The 26,931-nt window shown below is 43.4% G+C and overlaps 1 protein-coding gene across 5 annotated transcripts in view; it reads left to right on the top strand.

The window, feature by feature from the left end:
* CADM2 (cell adhesion molecule 2) overlaps nt 1–26,931 on the top strand; it is a 1,004,393-nt gene that overhangs the window by 795,929 nt on the left and 181,533 nt on the right. For all 5 annotated transcript variants that reach the window (XM_073584447.1, XM_073584446.1, XM_073584445.1 and 2 more), the window contains one exon: nt 9,019–9,197. In XM_073584447.1, the coding sequence (XP_073440548.1) occupies nt 9,019–9,197 (179 nt within the window). The remainder of the gene's footprint in view (nt 1–9,018; nt 9,198–26,931) is intronic.

The raw sequence follows: 26,931 nt of genomic DNA, 5'->3' as shown, positions 1-26,931 counted from the left end.
CTCCACCATGTGCAGGGTGGAGTTCCACCTTGTTGCAATGTCGATAATGAGGCGGTGGTTGGGAAGGTGGAGCAATCGCTGCAGCTTCTGCATACGAACGGAGTGTACAGGCGACTGGCGGATGTGCGCGCACAGTCTTCGCACCTTCTGGAGCAGGGCTGTTAACTCTGGATAATTTTTGAGGAAGCACTGCACCACCAGGTTCAAGGTGTGAGCCAAGCAAGGTATGTGGCTGAGTTTTGAAAGGGCTATGGCTGCCACAAAATTACGGCCGTTATCACTAACTACCTTGCCTGCCTCAAGATGTACACTGCCCAGCCATGACTCAGTTTGTCGCTTCAAGTACTCGGCCAGCACCTCGGCGGTGTGTCTGTCGCCCAAACACATCATCTGCAACACAGCCTGCTGACGCTTTCCACTAGCTGCTCGATAGGGGGACACATCATGTGCAACAGTGGCAGCTGCAGATGGAGTGCTCGTACGACTGCGCTCTGTGGACGAGCTTTCGCTTCTGGAGGAGGAGGAGGAGGAGGGTCGAACGCCTACAGCCAACTGTTTCCTATACCGTGGGCTAGGCAGCACTGTCCCACCACCGCTGTCCCCTGTGGACCCTGCATCCACCACATTAACCCAGTGCGCAGTGATGGACACGTAACGGCCCTGGCCATGCCGACTGGACAATGCATCAGTTGTGAGGTGCACCTTTCCGCTCACTGACTGCTTGAGTGCATGGACAATGCGGTCTTTCACATGATGGTGGAGGGCTGGGATGGCTTTGCGAGAGAAGAAGTGGCGACTGGGTAGGTCATAGCGTGGTACTGCATAGGCCATGAGTTCGCGGAAAGCTGTACTTTCCACCAACCGAAAGGGCATCATCTCAAACGAGATTAGTTTGGCAATGTGGGCGTTCAAACCCAGTGTACGCGGATGAGAGACTGAGTACTTTCTTGACCTACTCATAGTGTCTGGGAGGGTGAGCTGGACTTGAGAGCTGCATATGGTGGAAGTAGCGGTAGACAGGGCGGACTGAGAGAGGGTTGATGATGGTGATGGAGTTGGTGTTCTTTCTGATGGCCTAGAATCAGTCTTTCGTTGATATAACAGTGGGATTCCCTGACTGCTGTGGTCTTGCAACGACACCTCAACATTTGCTGCTGTGCTAACCGGTGGGCTTACAGTTGGGGAAACAATGTAGCGTTGCTGACTACCTTCGTTGTGATCAGTTGCACATGTGGCACTTGAGGTTTGGTGTTGTGTCCACGCTTGCAAGTGCATGCTGGTTAAATGTCTAAGCATGCAACTGGTATTCAAATTTTTCAGATTTTTCCCTCGGCTAAAGGTCTTTGCGCACTTCTTACAGATAACCTTGGCCTGATCATGAGGATTTTGTTCAAAAAAGTGCCACACTGCACTCTTCCTACTTTGGCAGACATTTTGCGACCTAGCACGCTGTGATCTTTTGACCCTCTGGACAAGCTGTCCAGCAACTCTTTTGATGTTTGGAACCTGTCTTTGGAGTGCTCCGGGCCTGCCAGATAACAGCTGTTGCGATGTCGATGTCTGCTGTGGATGCTCCTCATCTGAGCTATTGGAAGCAGCACCCTCTTCCCCCAATGGATGCCAATCTGGGTCAACAACTGGGTCATCCATCACCTCCTCTTCTATGTCATGTGCACCTTTCTCTGTGTCACCGTGTATGGTGGTATAGTGTGCGGGAAGGGGCACCTGAGTCTCATCAGGGTCAAAATCTGGCTCTGTACACTGCGAGGACAATGTAGTGCTCTGAGTGAATGTACCAGCAGAATCATCCATCAGCGGCTGTGCATCAGTGCACTCCATGTGAGATTCATCTTGGCCTGGGTAATTCACCATTTCACTTGATAATCCAGGCATGGTATGTGAAAACAGCTCCATGGAGTAATCAGTAGTATGGCCTGCGTCATCCTTCAATCTTGGTTGGGGTGAAGTAAACAAGGAAAGGTGTGGTTCATGAACATGAGCCTCCAATGACGACTCAGTGCTTTTACTTTTTACAACTGAAGAAGAGGAGGCGATAGAGCTGGAGGCTGAGTCAGCAATGTAAGACAAAACTTTTTCCTGATGCTCTGGCTTTAAAAGCGGTTTGCCAACTCCTAGAAAACTAAGCGTTCGAGGCCTTATGTAGCCAGACGATGATGCAGGGTCAGCACCTCCTGCATTCGGTCCTATTTTGCTGTTGCCACTACCATCAGATCCACCACCAACACCATCATTACCAGCTGCCAACCCCCGCCCAATTCCACGGCCTCTTCCACCAGCCTTCCTCATTTTTGGTAGAAATGTAGACAAAATCCAACAAACTATATAGTAATGTAAAACAAGGTACAAGGTGTCTATAGGACAGGGGAGATTTAGAATTTCTGCACACACTTGTGGACAGTGGACACTTGTGGATTGTGTGAGGCCCACTGATATCTGAGCGCTATGTGACACGCTCGATGGCACAGCTGCCTGTGACCAAAGTGACGAGAGGATAATGGAGATTTTGAATCTCTGCGCACACTTTTGGACACTGGACACTTGTGGATTGTGTGAGGCCCACTGATATCTGAGCGCTATGTGACACGCTCGATGGCACAGCTGCCTGTGACCAAAGTGACGAGAGGATAATGGAGATTTTGAATCTCTGCGCACACTTTTGGACACTGGACACTTGTGGATTGTGTGAGGCCCACTGATATCTGAGCGCTATGTGACACGCTCGATGGCACAGCTGCCTGTGACCAAAGTGACGAGAGGATAATGGAGATTTTGAATCTCTGCGCACACTTTTGGACACTGGACACTTGTGGATTGTGTGAGGCCCACTGATATCTGAGCGCTATGTGACAGGCTCGATGGCACAGCTGTGACCAAAGTGACGAGAGGATAATGGAGATTTTGAATCTCTGCGCACACTTTTGGACACTGGACACTTGTGGATTGTGTGAGGCCCACTGATATCTGAGCGCTATGTGACAGGCTCGATGGCACAGCTGCCTGTGACCAAAGTGACGAGAGGATAATGGAGATTTTGAATCTCTGCGCACACTTTTGGACACTGGACACTTGTGGATTGTGTGAGGCCCACTGATATCTGAGCGCTATGTGACACGCTCGATGGCACAGCTGCCTGTGACCAAAGTGACGAGAGGATAATGGAGATTTTGAATCTCTGCGCACACTTTTGGACACTGGACACTTGTGGATTGTGTGAGGCCCACTGATATCTGAGCGCTATGTGACACGCTCGATGGCACAGCTGCCTGTGACCAAAGTGACGAGAGGATAATGGAGATTTTGAATCTCTGCGCACACTTTTGGACACTGGACACTTGTGGATTGTGTGAGGCCCACTGATATCTGAGCGCTATGTGACACGCTCGATGGCACAGCTGCCTGTGACAAAAGTGACGAGAGGATAATGGAGATTTTGAATCTCTGCGCACACTTTTGGACACTGGACACTTGTGGATTGTGTGAGGCCCACTGATATCTGAGCGCTATGTGACAGGCTCGATGGCACAGCTGTGACCAAAGTGACGAGAGGATAATGGAGATTTTGAATCTCTGCGCACACTTTTGGACACTGGACACTTGTGGATTGTGTGAGGCCCACTGATATCTGAGCGCTATGTGACAGGCTCGATGGCACAGCTGCCTGTGACCAAAGTGACGAGAGGATAATGGAGATTTTGAATCTCTGCGCACACTTTTGGACACTGGACACTTGTGGATTGTGTGAGGCCCACTGATATCTGAGCGCTATGTGACACGCTCGATGGCACAGCTGCCTGTGACCAAAGTGACGAGAGGATAATGGAGATTTTGAATCTCTGCGCACACTTTTGGACACTGGACACTTGTGGATTGTGTGAGGCCCACTGATATCTGAGCGCTATGTGACACGCTCGATGGCACAGCTGCCTGTGACCAAAGTGACGAGAGGATAATAGAGATTTTGAATCTCTGCGCACACTTTTGGACACTGGACACTTGTGGATTGTGTGAGGCCCACTGATATCTGAGTGCTATGTGACACGCTCGATGGCACAGCTGCCTGTGACCAAAGTGACGAGAGGATAATGGAGATTTTGAATCTCTGCGCACACTTTTGGACACTGGACACTTGTGGATTGTGTGAGGCCCACTGATATCTGAGCGCTATGTGACACGCTCGATGGCACAGCTGCCTGTGACCAAAGTGACGAGAGGATAATGGAGATTTTGAATCTCTGCTCACACTTTTGGACACTGGACACTTGTGGATTGTGTGAGGCCCACTGATATCTGAGCGCTATGTGACACGCTCGATGGCACAGCTGCCTGTGACCAAAGTGACGAGAGGATAATGGAGATTTTGAATCTCTGCGCACACTTTTGGACACTGGACACTTGTGGATTGTGTGAGGCCCACTGATATCTGAGTGCTATGTGACACGCTCGATGGCACAGCTGCCTGTGACCAAAGTGACGAGAGGATAATGGAGATTTTGAATCTCTGTGCACACTTTTGGACACTGGACACTTGTGGATTGTGTGAGGCCCACTGATAACTGAGCACTATGTGACAGGCTCGATGGCACAGCTGTGACAAAAGTGACTAGAGGATAAGGGAGATTGGATTGCTTTTAAAAAAGCAGTTTGCGGAGCAGTGGGTAAACATCATTGCCAGCGTGTCAGGAAGCCTTAAAAGGCAGCCCAACAACCAACACCACTGATACACCACAATATAGCCTCCCCTTGCACTGCACACACAGTGACTTGTGTGTTGTGCAGGCCAAATCGCTAGCAGCAGAAGCAGTTTTTTTGTCTTCTTCCCTGCCTAACGCTCTCCCTACAGAATCAGCAGCAACCTCTCCCTATACTAAGATCGGCAGAAGTAAGATGGCGGTCGGCGTGCACGCCCTTTTATACCCCCTGTGACGCCCACCAAAGCAAGCCAATCACTTGCATGCCCTTCTGAAAGATGGTGGTGACCCGTGCCTAGGTCATCACGTTGCCCACAGTGTCCGTGGATCCTGATTGGCTGAAAAAGAGCGCAAAACAAACTTTTGAAACGCGACTTTGGCGCGTAAGTCGCCGACCTCGTGGCCGACCTCATCCTAGGGTCGGGTTTCGTTTCATGAAACCCGACTTTGCCAAAAGTCGGCGACTTTTGAATTTTTTCGACCCGTTTCGCTCAACTCTATTCACTACTTCAAAGTGGAGGCTTCTTTTCCACTCTGCCCTGTTAACAGGCGGGACTTACGATGTCATTCTGATTTGACTGCCGGATCCCTGTTGCCTAAATGGGGAAAACAGCTGTCAATCACAATGACGCCGAAAGGCCTGTCCTGTTGCGTCAGCAGAGGAAGCTGAAGTCCTGACAGAAGCGGTCATATTATTTAATATATACAATTATATGGGAGAAAACAAGAATATATAGTAGAAGTGATATAAATACTTGACGTTTCTGCACCTTATCTATGATCTGACCTTGAAATAATCGATAAAGAGATTAAGGCTTTGGCAGAGCCGAAATGTTGAGTATTTATATTGCTTCAACTATATATTCTTGTTTGCTCCCATATAATTATATATAATAAAATTTATGCTAATCAGCATCAAATCCATATGAGTGTGCGGTGAATTTAAACTATATTGCTGTTGGAACCAATTGGTCCATTGCACCGGCACCTCACATTTCAGACAGAGTGTATGCTAAATTTTACTTATATGTTTCCCCAAAACAGTCACATCTAAAATGGTTTATTACTTTAGTAAACTGGTTCCCATTTTACTCCAAAATCAAAGTGCCAAAATCTGTGTTATGCCTTATATTCATTTAAATGTGACTGAGCTGCAATACCAAATTCAGACTAAAGACAAAGGTGGCGCTATCCTAGCCAGTAAATAAGCAGAACAAATATTTGACTATTTCTAGCAAAACAGACTATCTTGTTGAAACATGATTTATGAACTTGACTAATTAAGACAAAATTAATGTACTGTAGCTCGTTCTTTTGTGCTTTATGTTTTGCGATCCCTCTGAACCTAGCTGTCCATCACGGGAATATTTTATTTTTGCATAAACAAAAAATAAAAATGTGCAGCAGGTTGGCCGAAAATGAATCATTTAGAAAAATTACACTCAGAAGAAAAACATCCAGCAGCTTTTGATTTAGAATAGCTGTCCTTTGAGCAATATGTTCGCTATCATAGCAGCTGCCGGACAAATGAGCCAGTGCTAATGAATAAACTGGATCTTAGCATTTAAAGCTGGAGATGTGAACTGTATTTAAAATAATTATTAGAGGGCATTAGGCGACTTTTAAGCGATGCGGTCATTTATAAAGTCTCCTAATAGAAAATCACAGCCGGTAAAGATCTTGTGACCAAGAAAATATTCTAGGTTTGATGGGAAATAGCGCTCCAGCCTCATAGACATATGCTCAAAATATTTTTACAGTCAATGTAGTACCTTAAAATGATCCAAGTTAAATGGAAAGTGACATCAGAAAATTACCTACTGTTTAAATTAGTTAAAAAAAAACAGGCCTACAGGCCCCCGAAGGTCCCCGTTGCCATCTTGGATCCGGGGGCCTGTAGGGAAAGAGCTCCCCACAGCTGCGCTGCACATTGCACTGCCATGGGGGGCTCAGGGATGCACGGAGGGAGCCCCCTCCCTGCCGATGCTTCCCTTTAACTCCTGGTGCACCACAATCGCGGTGTACAAGGGGTTAACGTGTCGGGGGCAGTCCGTGACCGCCCCCGACACATTGTGCCGGGTGTCAGCTGTGATAATCAGCTGACACCCAGCCGCGATCAGCGGCACTCAACACGTGAGCGCCGCTGATCGCTATGACGTACTATCCCGCCCCTGGGAATTAAGTCCCAGGGCACATGGATGGGATAGTACGTCTCATGGCAGAAAGGGGTTAAAAGAAAAATAGAAATTTTCTAATTTTTACAATGGCCACTGCTTCTTGCTCTTTCAGGAAATGCATGGATGCATTAGCAATAATAAAAATAAAAAGGAAAATAAAGATTAGCAAGCATTAGAAGCAATTGATTGATTCAGATCCCTTTTCACTGGGTTAAAGCACCTAATGAGTGTGTGCACAATTAATTGTGAAGGGAGAAGGAAGGAGCGGGGGAAGCTGTGACATCATCTATTGCGGTTGGTGGATCCTGTGGTTTTATCAGACATGTATAGAGTTGTTATCTGTCTTTATAGTCCTGACTGTGATGATAATGAGACTTCCGAAAAACCTCCTATAAAAAACGAATGTGTGAAATAATAGAATAGTCTCTGTGGCCAGTGTGAAAATAGCAAGATTTCTATTTTTAATAAAACAGCTTGTGATATTATTCACTTTCATTTTAATATATTTATCATAAAAATAGCTAATTTAAACAATATATCTCAGGAAATCAGACATGAATCTCTTTCTTTTTCTGTACCTGTGTCTGGCAGTAAAACAACTGGCTGCAGCTGTTGTCTCCTCCCTCAGGGACAGTCTGCGTGATAATGGCAGGATTTCACTTTTTTAATATAGATTGTGATACTATTTCTTTTCTTGATATATTGATCATAAAAACCTGATTTAAGCAATATGTCTCAGGAGATCCAACATGCACTTCACTTTCTTTTCACTCGCCTATCTCTGACAATAAAACAACTGGCTGCAGCCTTAATCTTTCCCCTTCTGGATGGCCAATGTGAAAATTGCAAGATTTCTATTTTTTTAATGCTTATTATGATATATTTCTTTTTTACACACTTAATATAAAAATCTGGTTTAAACAATATATTATTTTCTGATGGTGCATTCCCTTTAACACTTGAAAATTTAAAATATTTGCCATTAAATTGATCTCTATATTACAAAGCTATGATTAAGTGTAAAAAATACAAGAATTACACAGAGAGAATTGGAGTAAACAGTGGTTTGGCATTTTTATGTTTTGCTACCTCACAACCTGGAATTTCACTCTTGTCTTTGAGGGTTTGCATCAGTTCACGTAAAGAACATGCCTATGGTTGTGAAAAATTGCTTTTCTTTTTAATGTGAAGAAAGCAACAAATTAGACAAAATAACTGAAAACTTCAATGTGCATAACTATTCACCCCCTAAAGTCAGTACTTTGTTGAGCCTCTTTTTGCTGCAATTACAGCTGCAAGTCACTTTGGATAAGTCTCTATGCGCTTTCCACATCTTGCCACAGTGATGTTTCTCCATTCCTTAAGGCAAAACTGCTCTAGCTCCTTGAAGTTTGATGTTTTCTCCTGGGGAACAGCAATCTTCAAGTCTAACCACAGGTTTTCAGTTGGATTAAGGCTTTGACCAGGCCACTCAAAAACATTTACTTGTTTTCTCTTAAACCACTCGAGTGTTGCTTTAGTGGTATGCTTTGGTTAACTGTCTTGTTGGAAGGAGAACATCCATCCCAGTCTCAAATCATTGACATACTGAAATAGGTTTTGTTCAAGAATATCCCAGCATTTCACACCATCCATCATTTCCTTGACTCTGACCCTTTCCCTGTCCCTGCTGCCAAAAATCATTCCCAAAGTATGATGCTTCCAGAAATAGTGTTTACCTTAATGGACAAAAAGTTTAATTTTGTTCTCCACCACATCTTCTTCCATGCATTTGAGGAATCTCCCACATGTCTTTTGGCAAACTCGAAATGAGCCTTACAAATTTTGTGCATAAGTAAAGGCTTTTTTCAGCCCCTACTTCCAGTCCAGTCTCTGCTTTGAACTCTACAGCTTCTTCATGGTTACCTTTGGTGTCTGTGCTGCCTTTGTGATTAATGACCTCCATGCCCAGGCTGAGAGTTTTTTCTATAACAGAACTCCAAATCCCAAACAATGAAGATGAAAGGAAAAATTCTGTTTGCTGAGACCAATAGTCAAGATAACTGCAGATAAACTTATGCATCTCCCTTTGACGTCAATAATAAGTTAATTAAAGTTTGCATCTACTAAAAGCATTTTTTTTTACTAAACAGGCCAGAACCAGTATTATGGACAAAGGATGGTGGAGAGCTTCCAGATCCAGACAGGATGGTCGTAAATGGACGTGAATTAACAATAACGTTCTTGAACAAAACAGACAATGGAACATATCGATGTGAAGCAACTAACACCATTGGTAAAAACAGCGCAGAATACATCTTGATAATAAACGGTAGGTTGACTTATTATTTTTCTTCATTATTTTAGACATACAGATGCATCCTTCCTTATCTATTCTCCAAACTTTGATGTATCCCAAGTTGTGTGGTCCAAAAAGTTAAACACATATGAAAAAATCTGTTGGATTCTTAGATTTATGGCACACATCAACTATAAGATTCTAAATATTTAAACTAAAAATCAGCATAGCTTATGTTTACTGACTGATTGTGACAAATGTCTCTGATGTTTGTATAGAAAAAACACACTCATATGCGGCTATGCTAAAAAACAAATATCAACCATTGTATTTCATGTTAAAACATAAACCTACTGAAAAGTGTGAGATTATATTAAATTTGTTTCAAGACAACTTACAGAAAAGTTAAAGGTGGAATCATCTGTATGAGAGTGACCATTATGCATCATTGTGCGAAAAATACTGGGCCTCGCCTTTTAAAGTTTTCTTAGAGGGAGAGTGGCATATAAGATAGTTTGAGTGCTGTAATAGCGCAAAAGAAAATCATGACTGTTTATACATTTTGAATCTGTCTAATGCTGTGTGATTTAAGAATCGAGGATATTGAGCCATGATTGGGCAAACCTGGGTCTCTAACTTATTTGCTTTATCCAATTCTAAGGAAGACATATCATTTTCAATAGTCCCAAGTAATACAGTACTACCACAAAGCATTTTTTTTTCAAATTTTATCATCTTCTTATATGTTACATCATATAACATAAATGATCTCATAATACTGTCATTAATTAACATTGTTTTAGGGTTATAATGATAATTGACAAGTGAAAACTACTGGAGGAATGCACCTAATGGTCCTCAATAAATAAAGATTGTCTACATTTGTGCCCAGTGAGGAAAGGACTATTTGTATACACTGAATAATTAAATCAATGAGCCTGATTCATTAAAACCTTTCTCTCCAGAATTCTGTCCTAAAAGCTTTGAAAAGGTGCAAAATTTAGCCGTAATTTGGAGTTGAATATTGAATATTGGTATCTTCAAGCCAGATTCTCCCAGGTCTGCTTAAATGGGCGGAACCGAGATGGGACAGGGGCATGGAGACCATCTTAATTTTTGCATGTTTTATTTCACTACATTGTGAGTTTTTTCAGGAACATTATATTTACTTACATTTGGCCACATTTATAGAAAGGATTTTTTGATGGTTTGGTCACATCGTTATTACTACTGAGAACTGCATACTACACTACAGATGAGCCAATAAGTTTGAGTGGAATTTAACTCTACTTGAATTTTAGAACAAAATTCTGCATTTTTTATAATTCATGCCCACGTGGTTTCAATAAAATGTGGCTAGCAAAAAGTGAAAATAAAAATATTTATGCTCACCTTATCACCTCTCTGCTAATTAGGACCGCCTTACATCTAGAATGTAGGGGCCGCTGATTGACTTTTCTTTGAAAAAAAAAAGAAAGTTACAGAATATGAGAATGAGGTAGTTTGAATTTAAACCATCTCTGCTTTGGATCTGCAGGCAGATTAGTCACTGCAAGTTCAGTCTGGCAGTGGCTTAACCCCCACATACACATTAGACTAATGTTGTCCACACCCACCAATATTTAAAAGTTTGCTCAATACTATAAAGTGTATGGGGATGCCAGCCAAAATTGTCAGGGATATGTTGATTGGGCATTTCCAATTTTTAACTGCCTATCTCTGCTGTCCTCCAGGAGATAAACTTGCCATTAACCATGTCTGTAAGTGGGTTTCTCATAGAGAACACAGGAGAGCATGACCGAACAAGAGCTCCTGTGTATGAGAGAGACAGCTAACATGGCTGTCAGGTGAATGATTGACCAAAGCATTGTTCTGCCAGCAGACATCTAATATGTATGGGGGCCTTTAATCTGCACTGCCCAATGATAACACATGATAGCTCAGCATTCATGTGCATATGAGAGGCGAAGACGATAGGTGTAAACCAAATTATGTATTTTAAGAGAGCAAAGCGAAACCATAAAGACTTTGAATAAACACACTAGGCTTGTATTGTACAAAATATACTTATCATACAAGTTAGCAGGCTTTTTACATTTGTGCATCAATATGTAAGTGCTGTACTTGCAGAAGTGCTCTACTTACTTAGGATATTCTTAAGAAAGGTCATCTAGATCAGTATTGGGACAGTGGCGGTGTAAAACCTGGGACCCCCAACAGTTAGCTGTTATCAGTTCAGACAGAATCTGGATGCAATAAAGAAGAATAGCCACTAAACAGTATGATGGAGCTATAGACTCCTACTCCATACACTGTAAACATTAGCTACTGCAGGAGCTGGTAACTCCTGATTGGTGGAGGTGACAGTTGTAGGACTCCCACTGATCTGATATTGGTGATCTACTAATTGTGTAAAAAAGTGAACAAGAGAGAAGAAGAGTATAGTTGAAGTTGATAACTAGCTGAGTAATTGCAAGTGAACACTGCCATCTGCTGGTCAAAGGCTAAACTGAAAGTAAAGAAAGAACTACAGTACTAAGAACCTAATAGTGGATACCTATGTCCACAAAGGAAGAGGTTAAAGATGACAACAGGTCACCTGTATCACAGTGACTAAATATAAGAGGCTGGGTAAGGCCAGTAAGGAGGAGTTGGTGACAAAATCTGTCCTAGGACAAGTTGTTTGGCTGCTATGTGGGCTTACAACCACCATTGCCAAAGAAGGGCATGGTAGCAGTCAGATGCCAGAGAATGCCTGAGCTGAGAGGAAGATCTTTGACATGAGCTTTGAGAGATCGGTGAAATGAGCTGATAGGAAGATCCATGAACTTAGGCAGTGCCAGTATAAGATCCGTACCCCATTCCTGCAGAATACTGTAAGCAGTGCCAGTAGAAGACTATGACTAGATACAAACAAGGCTCAAGAGATGAACCGGCTGTAGCAGAGGACTGTTCCTGTGGGTCGTTACTTCCACCATAGACATAAGGTACATGGTGTGGGCTGGGGTGTGCTTCAGGGAATGGAGACACCCATTGCAACAAGCACACTGTATAGCCAGTGACTCGCAAATCTAGGACTTACATCCTAACAGGAAATTCCAGTGACCCATACTAGGACCAGTGTAACAATCACAGGTGTTGACGGAGACTAAGAAGGAGACCAGCCTAATACTGAGAGTGAAACCTGATAAGTTAAGACATGAAGACATTTACAGTTGTTTAACTGCTAGATAGCAAGAACAGTTTATATAATAGAGCATTGCATAGATATTGTACTATGTCGCATTACTGTGTCATATTATACTGCATTGACCATGTTACTGTTACCTGCCATATAGTGCTCACTTTATATATCTATATATATCTATATACTTATGAATAGATTTCCCTTCAGAGTTAGTCAAATAAATATTGCTAAGTACCACCGTCTCCTCATTGTCTGATCTGTTTCATCTAAGTAACCTGTTTACGATTGCATAGTTTCTCAATTTTAAGATAGCAAAAAGCACTTTAGGGTTCATTCGGTGCAAAAAACATTTGTTTGGAACTTGTCACGTATGTTTCCAATGTTTGTATTGAAGAATAATCTAAATATTGGCATGCTATGTATGGCCCTCCTGATAATGAAGCTCTAACCTGCACCACATTAATTGAATAACTGACTTACACAAACGTAAAAAAAATGTACATGGAGTTAAAAAATGCCCTCGTGTGAAGAATCTTGCAGCTATTAGTTTCATATCATACCAGGAGGTACAACATAGGTGGAATTTTACATTTATATACAGTGGGGAAAATAAGTAGTTGATACACTGACGATTTTTAAAGTTTTCCCACTGATAAGAAAAGGAGAGGTCTGTAATTTGTATCGTAGGTATACTTTAACTGGGAGACAGAATCTTAAAAAAAAGTCCAGAAAATCTCATTGTATAATTTAATAATTAATTTGCATTTTAGTGCATTAACCCCTTATTGACCATAGGTATTTTTGGTTTCGCATTTTCATTTTTTGTTCCCCTTATTCCCAGAGCCATAACTTTTATAGTTTTTGGTCAAAACGGCCATGTAGGGCTTGTTTATTGTGGGATGAGTTGTACTTTTGAACTACACCATTGGTTTTACCATGTCGCGTATTCAAAAATGGGAAAAAAAATTCCATGTGCGGTGAAATTGCAAAAAAAGCCCAATCCCACAGGTTTTTTTTTGTTTTTTTTCACAGTGTTCACTAAATGCTAAAACTGACTTGACATTATGATTCTCCAGGTCATTACAAGTTCATAGACTCCAAACATGTCTAGGTTTTTTTTTTATTTAAGTGGTGTGTGAGAGCCAGAATTTTTGTTTGTTGGTAGGGACCAAATATTAATTTCATGTAATAAAATGCAATTTAGTTAAAAAAAATTGTTATTTTATTTTTAGATTCTGTCTCTCACTGTTGAAGTCTACCTACGATACAAATTACAGACCTCTCCATACTTTGTGGGTGGGAAAACTTGTAAAATTGTCAGTGTATCAAATACTTCTTTTCCCCAGTGTAGTATAGGACTACAGAATTTGTAACCTGTGGTGTGAAAAAAATAAGTAAATAAAGATAATAATAATATAACTGCTAGACTGTTAAAGTGTTATGCTATTAAAACTACATTGGTAGCTTTATTTTGCTGAAATCATACAATCAGTTAGCACTTGGTATATTTCTAATGTATGTCAAATTGACTGATATTTTAAATCTATTCTTAGATTTTTTTTTAACTATTGTGCAGAATCTACAACTACTGAAATATCTGCAGCTGCACTACAGTGATAACACACATAATAATTTGTTTTAAATACCTTTAAAATCTATAATTCTATTTTTAAGAGTTTTCCTCACCTGTTTTACTCTTACTTTTCCCACTGATCCTCATAATATTTCTCCAGAGGTATGGGTCATTTTAATTAGTGCTAATTTTTATGGGCTTTACTTAGGGTGGCTCACAGGATCCTCTGGGGCGTGTCTTTGGCTAATCTACATTATTAGTCTGTGAATCACACCCCGTTAGTAAAGGCCATTAAAATTAGCATCAACTAATATGTCCATTGTCTCTGGAACCATGGAGCCATATGGCAAATTAACAAAAAACAAAAAAATCGGCACATTTAGGGGAGCAGTGGGAATACAAGTAGTGCAAAATCTACCCACTATTGCCTGGTGAGATTGTGCTGTGTTGCAGTACTTCAGCTTCCTTAATTGTTTTCCTGTCTGGGTGAACACTATTGTCATCATTTCCTAACTGACTACATGAAGTTCTATCAACTATCCTTACTTTGTGAACTTTCCTTAATTCTAACACAGATGTCTGTGATGGATGTCATAAAGTGGCATCTATCACCTATTAGTTTCCATTAGAATTGAGTGACTTTGGTCAGATCAGGTTTCATGAAACAAAATTTGTTTCAGATGAAACTGGTCCGACTAGGGCAAAAAAAGTCGGAGTTTCGTCCGAAACCCGACCCCAATGCAAGTCAATGGGGATTAAAAGTTGGCATTGAGCGGATGAATGTCATCCGCTCAATGCCGACTTTTATTTCCCATTGACTTGCATTGGGGTCGGGTTTCGGACGAAACTCCGACTTTTTTTGCCCTAGTCGGACCAGTTTCATCTGAAACAAATTTTGTTTCATGAAACCCGATCAGACCAAAGTCGCTCAACTCTAGTTTCCATAAAAAAATTGGCATACTTTTAACATTCAGGTTATTTTTAATCTTGAATCATTTTAAAGATAATTATTCTACTACAATCACGGTAGAAACACAAGAAATGTGTTACGAAATTTCAGTAGAAAATTTGAAACTCAAATCTTATTATAGTACACGCATATAATATGCCCAACGTAAGAGTAAAAACAACATTAACCCCTTCACCCAGGGCCAATTTCCATTTTTTTTGTTTTTGGCTTCCACTCTCTTTCTTCCTAGAGCCATAACTTTTTTATTTTTCCATAAATATGGCCATGTGAGAAGCTTTTTTTTTGTGGGACGAGTTGTACTTTTGAGCGACATCATTGATTTTACAATATAATGTACTGGAAAATGTAAAAAAAAAATCAGGTTCAGTTAAATTGCAAAAAAGTGCTATTCTAAAATTGTTTTTTTTTTGCTTTTGGTTTTACTATGTACAGTAAATGCTAAAACTTACCTGCTATTATGATTCTCGAGGTCGATACAAGTTTGCAGAGAGCAAACATGTATGGGTTCTTTCTTATTTACGTGGTGGACAAAAAATCCCAAATTTGTAAAAACAGGAAAAAAATGGTGCCATTTTCCAAGACCAATAGTGTCTCCATTTTTCGGGATCTGTGGCTGGGTGAGGGTTTATTTTTTGCACACTGTGCTGACATTTTTAACAATGCCATTTTGGGGTAGATACAATCTTTTGATCGATTGTTATGGCATTTTATTGAAATGTTGCAGAGATAAAATATTTTTTAATTCTGACGGTTTTAATTTTTTTCTCATCACGTTGTTTACCGATCAGAATAATTATTTTTATATTTTGATAGACTGAGAGTTTCTAAATGTGGTGAAAATAAATATGTGTATTTTCTATTGTTTTATTTTGAATGGGTAAAAAGGGGGGTTATTTGAACTTGCATCATTTTTACATTTTTTAAATATTTTTTAAAACTTTTTTTGCAATTTTTACTTGCTTCAATATTTTCCTGAGGAGACTTGAAGCCGCAATCTTCCGATTGTCTGTGCTGCATATAGCAGGGCTTCAGCCATGGAGGGGTGCTCACAGCTGATCACCAATGACAACCACAGGGGTTATGCCAACCCATCGGCTTCCAGCAATCAAGTGACATTTGCGCCCATGGGTTGATCTAGTTTCGCACTTATGGTGCGACCATGTTAAATGCCCTTATCAGAGATTGACAGCGGCATTTGATATGATAATAGCTGTGGGTAGATCATGATTTTACCCACGGCTGTTAAGGACACATGACAGCTGAAGAAATCAGCTGTCATGTGCTGAAAAAGATGCAGGTTCAGCACCGGAGCCTGCATCAAGGGGGGAGACATGACATATGATGTATATATACATCATATGTTGTCATATGTCATGAAAGGATTAACATCCACATAGTGAAGTTGAAGCTGAAGTGTATCTGTCATGATCCATTTTTGGATCTGTGTCAGATTCTGGATTCTCTTATATAAACTTTTTTCCTTTCAGGCCATCCAGGGTTAATATTAGTTTTTCCCCCCGGTGGCTGCTGGTGTTACTACATGTTTGGTTAATCTGAGTCTGCTGATGGTGACCACTCACACCTTCCTATAAAAGGTCACCTGAGTCATCAGCTGGTGTTGGCGATACACTTCTTTTGATATCAACTGTGGTGAACTCAGGAGCTGGCTGAGCGCAGTGGAGCTTCAGCTGAATGCTGATCTGGAGCCTTACTCTGCTGCTCGGAGCATTAGCAGCAGAGGAAGCTAAGTTTTGTTTTTTAGTTGATTAACCCCGAAGTGTCTGCCTTATCTTTCCTTTGGTTTTCGGTGCAGTTCAATTTTTTTCCCTGTCTCACCTCCTGGGGAGGGGGCTGGGGGTTTAGCTCAGGGCTAAACAGGAGATAGGGACAGGTCGGTGACTTGGGCCTCACTATAATCACGTGTATCCCCAAGTTAAGGAAAGTCAGGGCATCCCCTTAGCCTGAGGGGCAGTTCAGGGGCCCAAGTTCATCATCCCCTGTTTTCCCTCTACTGCCCCTTGACAGTATCATCATATATGGCAAAGAAACACCGCCTTCATATTATAATGCTGGACATTTAATTTAAGACTTAGAAGAAGCCCTGTTTTTCTAATTCTGAACAATTATTTCAAGACAGAAGTCATTTCCAATTCCATTGTCATGTGCTATATTATTGGCTAAATGTTGGGTGGTTCAGTGGGTAGCCTTGCAACTCTGGGATCCAGGGTTAAAATCCCACCAAGGACAATATCTTCAAAGAGTTTTCGTGTTCACGGGGAGCGTTTGCTTGTGTCTTCCTGGTTCTCTGGTGTGCTCCAACACTCCAAATTAATACTGATAGGGAATTTTGATTGTGAGCCACAATGGGGACAGTGATGATAATGTCTGTAACATGCAGGGAAATATGATGGTGCTCTATAAGCCAATAAAATAAAAATAAACAATTGCTGTAACTGGGTCAAAGGTAGAGATGAGAATGCAGGTGGCGAGTCATCCATTGCACTCTATCCCCAAGATTACGGCTGAACGGTTAGGCCATGTTCACACATGGTGTTTTTGCTGCATTTCTTTGATGCCTTTATATGTGCAAATTTTCAGCAGTGTTTTATGGTACCTGTAAAGTCTATGAGATTTCAGAAATTTCACATCTTAGTTTTTTTGTCCTGAGTATTTTATGCTTTGCTTGGCTTTTGCAGAATAGAGGATGTCACTTCTTTCAGCATCTTTTCAGTGCTTTTTCAGTGTTTCCCCCCCCATTGAAAGTAATGAGTGGTGAAAAAAACCTGAAATAATGCAGAAAAGTGCAGGCTACAGGATTTTCTGCATTTTTGTGCCAAAACCTTGCAAAGTAGAATATGATTTTTTTTGTCCCTAAACTTTATCAGCATGCACAAGAGACAAATGTAGCATGACAAAAAGGCTTCAAAAACTGCATACAAACACACAGCAAAAACAGCAATAAAAAACAAGAAAAACATGCTTTTTTCTGCAGCTTCTTTACTGCCAAGAGAGCATGTTTTGCTGCAGAAAAAAAGCCGCAAAAATGCTACGTGTGAACATAGCCTGAAAGGAAATTGGCCTGTAATATTATTTATATATTTCTTTAGTTTATTTTTTTTATAAAAAGTGTACAATAATTTACGGTACTTAAGTGAAAAAAACATTTAATGATAACTAATATTACAGCCTCTGACAAGTGTTCTTTAACTTTCACAACCCTGGCTCCGTTATATCCGTCTGAAAGCAAGTATAAAATTTGCTTTGCATCTTGATTTGATCGTTTTATCCAAGTAAAAAAAAAATCTCCTGTATCTATTTTCTAAGAGTCGCTGTTTATAATTCAAGAGGAATATGTGGAGGAAGAGTGAACCTACTTATTAATTCCTAGCGGCGGTGGAAGTTACGATAACACTAAACAGTAGCAGGAGTTACAATGGACTGACAGTGCGGTGAAGCTTTATAGCTCCACACTATTGTCTCCGAGCACAGCTGTGTCTGTGTACATCAGAGGAGGGGAAATATGTCTAATTGTACCGCGTAATGTACAACTTGCGAGAAGAAAGCCAATGGATCAATGTATGTTTTATGACTAGATATTCCGTAATACTGCCGAAAAGTAATTGCAAATTCCAACCGGTACACAAAATGTCGTAATGCTGGTGGAAAATATGAAGCTTAGATTTATCATCGCAAGGGTTCAATATTTACCGTAACTGATTTTTTTCCCCCTTTTTTTAATTTTATAAATCTGTTGCTGTCTTTAGCGTGGAGAATGGAAAGACATTGATAAATGTCTCGGCGAGCATAGAAAAGCGTATTGTAGAATTTATTTCCAGATCACCTCCTTTTAGACTGAGCGGCTCAGATAAATGTTCATTTGCACTAATGCAGAGGTGACATGCTGCGGTAACAACCAGCGGACGACATCAGTTTGTATTTCCTATTAATATCCTGCTTGAAACGTAATATTGCAGGTCACATTTTCAATCTGAATCGTCTCATTTGAAAGTTGGAAAGCTAACTATGAATTATTTATCAAGTTCAGATCTGCAGCTGTGCCAAGGTCCCTATGAAGAGCGTTGCCTAACGAACCTAATCCATGTTGTGCCATCTTGGTCTCTGTGTGAGACGCACTGCTGAAACTTCATATGCGGCTGTTCATCAGTCACTGAGTAAATTGTTAACAAATGGACCTCAAAGCTGGTTTTCCTTGATGTACAACAAAAAGTGTAATAGATTGTAAAAAGCATGATGCATACAACCAATACTCAGCATTCACCCACAATTCATAGGCTGATATGACATTATCAGCATCAGTGTCAGCTCTGTCTTCAACCTTCAATCAATATCGCTATAATGTCACTGGTTTTTGTGACGTAGCAGCGATATTGCTAGCCATATCGCTATGTCTGATACTTACCTCCCACCGGCTCCCCCGCTGATTATCGCTGATCGCGCGAGAACGTCCTGGACCGTTTCTCGTCGGCCGCTTCCTGCTGGGCTTCCTGTGGCGCCGACAAGCGACGCGTGGATGTGGGGCGAGAGGACATCAGGATCGCCTCGTCTGACAGGTAAGTAACGACCCCCGACCGCTGCTATGACGCTGGTGAGATCTGCCTGTGTGGCAGCTCACTAGCGACCACTTAGCGATGCACCAGCGATCCTGACCGCATCATATCGCTGGTCGGGATCGCTGGTGCATCGCTAAGTGTGACAGTACCTTTAGTCAAACCACCAGCTTTCTCATCAATCAAAGGGTGGTCCAGTAAAGATATCTCCTTTTCCAGATGCCACTGCACCAGAAAATTATTTTTGCAGATTGCAGAATTTCTGAAACTTGTGTTTAGGGCTCCCTTATCTAAACCATTCACTGGGATCAGACCTGGCTGCTACCATTAGTCAGTCCCTCGCCTCCCAGCTCCACCTCCTCTTCAACTAATGACTTGGCTCCTCTGCTCCTCTCTGTCATGATCTAGGTTGGATATGACAGGTTTTGAATAAGTAACCTTTTTTTCTGGTAGGCCTTTGGCCAAGTTCAGGCTGGTGAGTAATTGCTGCTGTGCCTCACTGAGGTGAGTGAGGAGCTGCATGCTGTGTTGAAGCTGTTCCAGCAGAAATTATCAAGGTCTGTCGGCCTTCCCTCTGGCTCAACCAGAAAATCAAATTGCGGCTCTGGCAATGAAGACCCCAGAGTCCCTGCTGGTGAGCGGGACTTGCTCTTGCATGCAGACAGACCCAGGCAGGTGGGAGGAGTGGGTGTCCCCATGGTGCTGCCTGGTATTCCCCAAGGTGAATGGGTACGTCCCTGTGGTGGGCGGATTTGTGTTATAGTCCGCAGGGCTCACGCCAAACCTTCCATACCACCGAGGAAGCCGCCCCCTTCTGGTCGTGTGGAGGAAGGAGACCAGGGAGTGTATATTTCCTCCATATCCCTATCCCCTTCTCCTCCAGTTGTGGCTGCAGGGGTGCTGCCAGGGAGTAGGGGCAAGTCTCAACCCTCGCCATTAACCAACCCAGAGAGGCACAGGCCTTCAAGTAGGAGGGGTTGGAGGGTGGTGTTTCCCTTGGTGAATAGCAGGGGTGTGAGTGTGGTGACACAGGGGGACGCCTCTGCTGTCAGTTCCAGTAAAAGTTCACAGTATTTGACAAAGTAATGAGTGGCAATAAGCGTTCTGGTCTGGACCAGTGTGTGAGCGAGCGTGTATGGGTGTCCACCAAATAACATCCAGTGGAAGTGTGTGCAGAGTCTTGTTAGCTTGTTTTACCTCCAAACATGCTCATACACAACTCGCTCCCCAGGACGGTGCTCTGGGGATGTCCAATGCCGCCAGAACATACATTGCAAATACCAGCAGTGCCCATTTGTCTTTAACCTGAAGTACAGGTAGTTGCAGAGGTGAACGCTGGATCTGGGCATCCCCTCTGTAGGTGTTCCCTGATGAGGAGCGGTCTTGAGAGTCCAGAGGTCCCTAATTGAGGGAGAGTACTGTCATGATCCAGGTTGGATATGACAGGTTTTGAATAAGTAACCTTTTTTCCTTTGAGCTGGTTGCTTGGAGTTGGTTTTGCCCCCAGTGGCCATTAGGGTTAATACACAGTGGTGTCTTTTTGTTAGGAATCAGGCTCCTGTCGCTGTACAGCGGGAATCCCGAGCCTTACTTCCAGCGGTCTCCCATTCCTCTCCAGCCACAGAGGAGGTTGCTCAGCAAACTCGTCAGTCCCGGCGCTCTGCCCATACCAGCTCCGTGGGTTTGCTTGCTGCTGCCACCTTTGGCACAGCTATGACAATACATGCTGCTCAGCAGCGAGATGCTCCAGGGACTAAGTCCCCATGTTGGGCCACTGAGCATGCCCGTGGAGTGATCTCCCATTGGAGATCGAAGGTCACGTGCTCAGGTCCTGCTCCTCTTCGGATTGGCCCATCCGTGAAGCCAGGAAGGTCCCGGATGCTCGCGGCTATAAAAGGTTTGCATGGCCGCTCGGCCACGCGATAGGATAGACTGTAATTTCAGACTATAAGGAGTGAGTGATGAATGCACGTATGAATGTCTCTGGTGACTGACTCATTATGAAACCCCTACCCTTGGTACGCATGTGTTGTGCAGCCTAGCCTGCTAACGCCCAGGCTTAGGCGTAGGTAGGTCAGAGTCTGAGTCAGGCATTAGCCATCATCAGTGACTCGGCACGCCTCAGTGCAAGTGCTCCACACTCCATAGCCAGCGTTTATAGCGGTATTCGTGGCAGTGATTCCGCACGCTCAGTGGGTCTAGAGGGACTCTAACCCTGTGTCCTTGGGGTAGAGTTCTGTGGCCGCTTGCTGTGCGCTCTTTGGCTGGGCTCTGTGAGCTAAACAGGCTCTGGCATCCACGTTCAGCGGTTGTTCGGCTCGTTGAATTAACAGAGTCCGCTCCTGTTCACACTGGGTGACGTAACCCATGTGTGACTGTTTTCATGCCACGCCATTCTTCCGCCATTGTCTAGCAGCAGTGTACCACCTCTGCACGGTGGACCCCGGGCTGCGAACGCACCTACTACTTTATAATTTGGTGTGTTCCGCCAGACCTAACACTTTTGTTCTAGTTTGCCCCCAGTGGTGGTGAGCATTATTGCACGGGAATCTCTAACAGGTGTGAGACTCTGGCTCCTATCTATAAGGTGTGTCAGGTGTTCTCACTCTCTGTTGGTGATATTGGTGTTTTCCAACCATCCTTGGTGAAGGAAGGAGCTAGAGAGCGTTCCTGGCAGCTCAGTCAGAATCCTGGAGTGACAGCTATGGTGTCAGCAAGGAGTTCTTGCAAATCTTGGAGGAGTGGCAGCTCTAGTGTCAGGGTGGAGATCTTGCAAAGCTTGGAGGAGTGGCAGCTATGGTTTCAGCGAGGAGTTCTTGTAAAGCATGGTGTAGTGGCAGCTATGATGTCAGCGAGGAGTTCTTGCAATGCTTGGAGGAGTGGCAGCTATGGTGTCAGCGAGGAGTTCTTGCAAAGCTTGGTGGAGTGGCAGCTATGGTGAAAGCTGCACTCAGATGCTGGACTCTGTTGCTGGAAAGCTGCACTCAGATGCTGGACTCTGTTGCTGGAAAGCTGCACTCAGATGCTGGACTCTGTTGCTGGAAAGCTGCACTCAGATGCTGGACTCTGTTGCTGGAAAGCTGCACTCAGATGCTGGACTCTGTTGCTAGAAAGCTGCACTCAGATGCTGGATTATGTTGCTGAAAAGCTGCACTCAGATGCGGGACTCTGTTGCTGGAAAGCTGCACTCTGGTGTTGGGTCCGGTTGGAGGAAAAGATGCACTCAGGTGTCGGACTCTGTTGCTTGGAGCATTAGCAACAGAGCAAAGCTAAGTGGTGTTTCCCTGTTTGTCACTTTCCTCAATGTGTGCTTTAGTGCAGTGGTGGGATTAGTTTCTGTACTGTCCACTTCACTAGTAAGGGATTGGTTTAGGGCGAGCTAGGGATTTCAGGTATCCTGATCGGCGCCCAGTAAAGAACCAGCCTAGGGATTGTTAGGAGTGTAGAGACACTGACTCAGGGGAGTGCAGGAGGCCTCCACATCCCCGTTCCCTATCGCAGGGCCACCATTGTAATTGTTTTCCTGGTTTTCCCCTTTATTCTGAAATTCGCCCTGCTGGAGGCGGTGTATTCAGACATACATGTACTACTGAAATTCGACTGCTGGAGGTGGTGAATCCGGCTGCACGTTCCATTATTTAAATTCACCCTGCTGGAGGCGGTGTATCAAGGGTCACGCGTGTCATATAAATTCACCCTGCTGGAGGCGGTGTGTCCAGTCACACGTGAACATGACACTCTCCCTGTCAGTGACTTTTCAGTGATGTTGCATTGTAGTTCTAATGATGACTCATGCATGGAATAGAGACTCCATTTTACTGCATAGCTCTTAAGGCCCCATCACACACAGCAATCTCGCTAGTGAGATCGCTGATTTTGTGACGTCACAGCGATCTCACCAGCGAGATTGCTGTGTGTGACGGGGATCAGCGACTGGCCCCCCTGCTGGGTATCGCTGATCGTGCACTATCGTGCACTGCCGTTTTTTGATCGTTGCTCTCCCGCTGGCCAGTGCACATCGCTGCGTGTGGCAGTGGGAGCCAATGATCAGCGATGCTCCCAGCGCTATAAGCAGACGCTGGAAGCTGGTAGCCAAGGTAAATATTGGGTTACTAAGCGGCATGCGTCACTTAGTTACCCAATGCATACCTTAGAAACCTGCGTGCTCACAGCTTCCGGCGCGAGCACGCAGGTTTCTAAGGTACACATCGGGTAACTAAGTGATGCACGCCGCTTAGTAGCTTAGTAACCCAATATTTACCTTAGAGACCAGCATCCTCTCTGGTGCTGATCGCTGGTGAAGCTGCCTGTTTGGAAGCTCACCAGAGATCATGTAGAGATGCACCAGCGATCCTGACAAGGCTGTATCGTTGTCGGGATCGCTGGTGCATCGTTTAGTGTAATGGGGCCTTTAGAAGATTGCAATATATTAAGAGGATAAAAACATTGATGGGAATGCTTCTATAACCTGCATATATGGGGTTATTCTGCAGTCTAATTCCATTCTGTCCAGTGTCTTGACTGAAATCTACTGGGAGGAAATTAACTTTATTCCTCTCGGCAGCCACCTGCTTTCAGTCACACAGGTATGACCAGCAAGGCTTCAGTCATTTCTCAAAATTTAGTAAGTGGTGCCTGAAACAACGCCCAGACACTGACTGATGGCTGGCTCAGCACTGATGCATTTTAGAACCAGCTGTCAGTCAATACCGGAGCATGGTTACAGCTAATTTCCTCCTGGCAGCAGGGCTCAGTGCTGGTGCCCTGGCATGGTTACAGTTCATTTCCTCCTGGTGGTGAGGTTCTCAGTATGGGTTCCACAGCATGGTTGGTGCCCTGGCAAGGATACAATTCATTTCCTCCCGGCAGTGGAGCTCTCAGTGCTGGTGCCACAGCATGGTTACAGTTCATTTCCTCCCTTCAGTGGGATCTCAGTGTGGGTGCCCTAGCATGGATACAGTTCATTTCCTCCCAGCAGTGGGGCTCTCAGTGCTGGTGCTACAGCATGTTTACAGGTCACTTCCTCCCTTCAGTGGGGCTCTCAGTGTTGGTGCCCTGGCATGGATACAGTTCCTTTCCTCCCAGTAGTGGGGCTCTCAGTGCTGGTGACACAGCATGTTTACAGTTCACTTCCTCCCTTCAGTGGGGCTCTCAGTGTTGATGCCCTGGCATGGATACAGTTCATTTCCTCCCAGCAGTGGAGCTCTCAGTGCTGGTGCTACAGCATGGTTAAAGTCCATTTCCTCCCTTCAGTGGGCTCTCAGTGTAGGTGCCCTAGCATGGATACAGTTCATTTCCTCCCAGCAGTGGGGCTCTCAGTGCTGGTGCTACAGCATGTTTACAGTTCACTTCCTCCCATCAGTGGGGCTCTCAGTGTGGGTGCCCTAGCATGGATACAGTTCATTTCCTCCCAGCAGTGGGGATCTCAGTGCTGGTGCTACAGCATGTTTACAGTTCACTTCCTCCCTTCAGTGGGGCTCTCAGTGTGGGTGCCCTAGCATGGATACAGTTCATTTCCTCCCAGCAGTGGGGCTCTCAGTGCTGGTGCTACAGCATGTTTACAGTTCACTTCCTCCCTTCAGTGGGGCTCTCAGTGTGGGTGCCCTAGCATGGATACAGTTCATTTCCTCCCAGCAGTGGGGCTCTCAGTGCTGGTGCTACAGCATGTTTACAGTTCACTTCCTCCCTTCAGTGGGGCTCTCAGTGTGGGTGCCCTGGCATGGATATAATTCATTTCCTCCCAGCAGTGGAGCTCTCAGTGCTGGTGACACAGCATGGTTACAGTTCATTTCCTCCCGGCGGCGGGGCTCTCAGTGCACATGCCAGCCAGCAGCAGAATACTGTTAACCTGCATATTAACCCCATATCTACAGGTTGATAGCAATTTTTCACATGACAGGTTCCCTTTAAAATTTCCTATCTTGCACAATGTGAAAAATGATAGCGTGTAATATTAGAAAACATTTTGTTGCTTTCTGTCCTGTATTATGAAGTGAAGTGGATGCTAAATGTGACTTCTTGTGCCCATTATCAGAGTCCTTTGTGTTATCTCAGTATTTACTAATCAGAAGCAGGCTGAGCGGGCTTAATAAGTGCACATAAACAAGCTCTTGATTCCTTATCCAGCACTGTTTCAAGGATGAGCACCACTTACCGACCAGCAGCATAGCAGCATATTGGAGCCAGTAGCACTCTGAAGGATCATTTCAGAAGTTTTTTTTTTTTTTTTTAGGGTTTATGGATTTAGAGTTGTGGTTAAAAACTGTTCCTAGAAAAGCAGCATAGAGAAAATCTCATAACAAGAGTTTTCTTCCCAGTATAAGAGGCTTATTTACTACAGAGTTGACAATAGTTTAGTCATTAGCTGAGCCAAACAGAGGCATAAGGTATCATACAACAGGTGTGCGGCCAGGGATACTGGTATTACAAACACATTTATTTATTTATAAAGTTGCATTCTTTTTGTTTTACATTTTTTTAATATTAGGCTGTCAACCATGACAATGATATTGTAAAAGTGTTGTTTTAACAGTAGCAGATGTGTGTTTATAAGGGGAGTGTAAGAAACCACCACATATGGAGCCCTAAATCTTAAAGGAGTGGATCGAAATCCAAAGTGATATTCATCAAAAATTAATATCTACATAGTTCCATAACATGAATTGTTTTTTAATTTACTTGAATTAAAAATTCCCTACCCTTCAAAAACTACACTACCAGAAACAAAGTGCATGCTGGGATACTCAAACGAAGTGTCATCAGGGGGGCAGAGTCTGCGGTCACTTCTACAGTCCCTGTTCCCTCCGTGAAACAATGTGTCATCCATGATGCTCATTTCAGGAGCTGGGGTAGTCCTTGCATGCTGTGCACTGTGCGATGTGCACAATGACAGCGCACACTCTATTGACAGCTCAGATCAGCAGTAATGTATAGGTTTCAGAATACCCAATGATCTTTTCAATAGTCTGCTAGCTTATCTAACCATTTCAGCACTCCTTTCCTCCCATCCTCTCTTCTCCCACATCAAGTTTAATTTGTCCGCAACCTCATTCTCCGTGTGTTCCCACTTGTTTTCTTACAGCAAATTAGCTTATTTTTTTTCCTCTTCTTTCTTCATCCCAGTCTTATCTTCAGTAATAACCCATCTGTATTTTACTTTCAACCTTATTTCTCATAGTATATCAACCATGCACATTCAAACAGAGCACTGTGGGAACTAAAGGAAAAGAAGTCAACATGATTAGTATTAGAAAAAGCCCTGTCTGTCTTCGCTTCTAGCATCTCTCCTTAGTACATTTTTAAAGGGAATCTGCTACCAGAATTATACCACACAGTCAGAGGGCAGAGACAGAGACCCTGATTTCACTGATATGTCAAGTGGGTTGTTTGCTGTAGTTTTGACACATTCATTGTTTTATCAGCAGGAGATTATCCCTAGAGGACTAGTAAACTTGCTGCCATGTAGTCCT

The sequence above is a fragment of the Dendrobates tinctorius genome, unplaced genomic scaffold, assembly GCF_039654945.1.
Source record: "Dendrobates tinctorius isolate UK_male_01 unplaced genomic scaffold, ASM3965494v1 ptg000084l, whole genome shotgun sequence".
Taxonomy (NCBI): domain Eukaryota; kingdom Metazoa; phylum Chordata; class Amphibia; order Anura; family Dendrobatidae; genus Dendrobates; species Dendrobates tinctorius.
The sequence above is the reverse complement of the archived record's forward strand: the minus strand, read 5'-3'. Positions and strand labels throughout refer to the sequence as shown.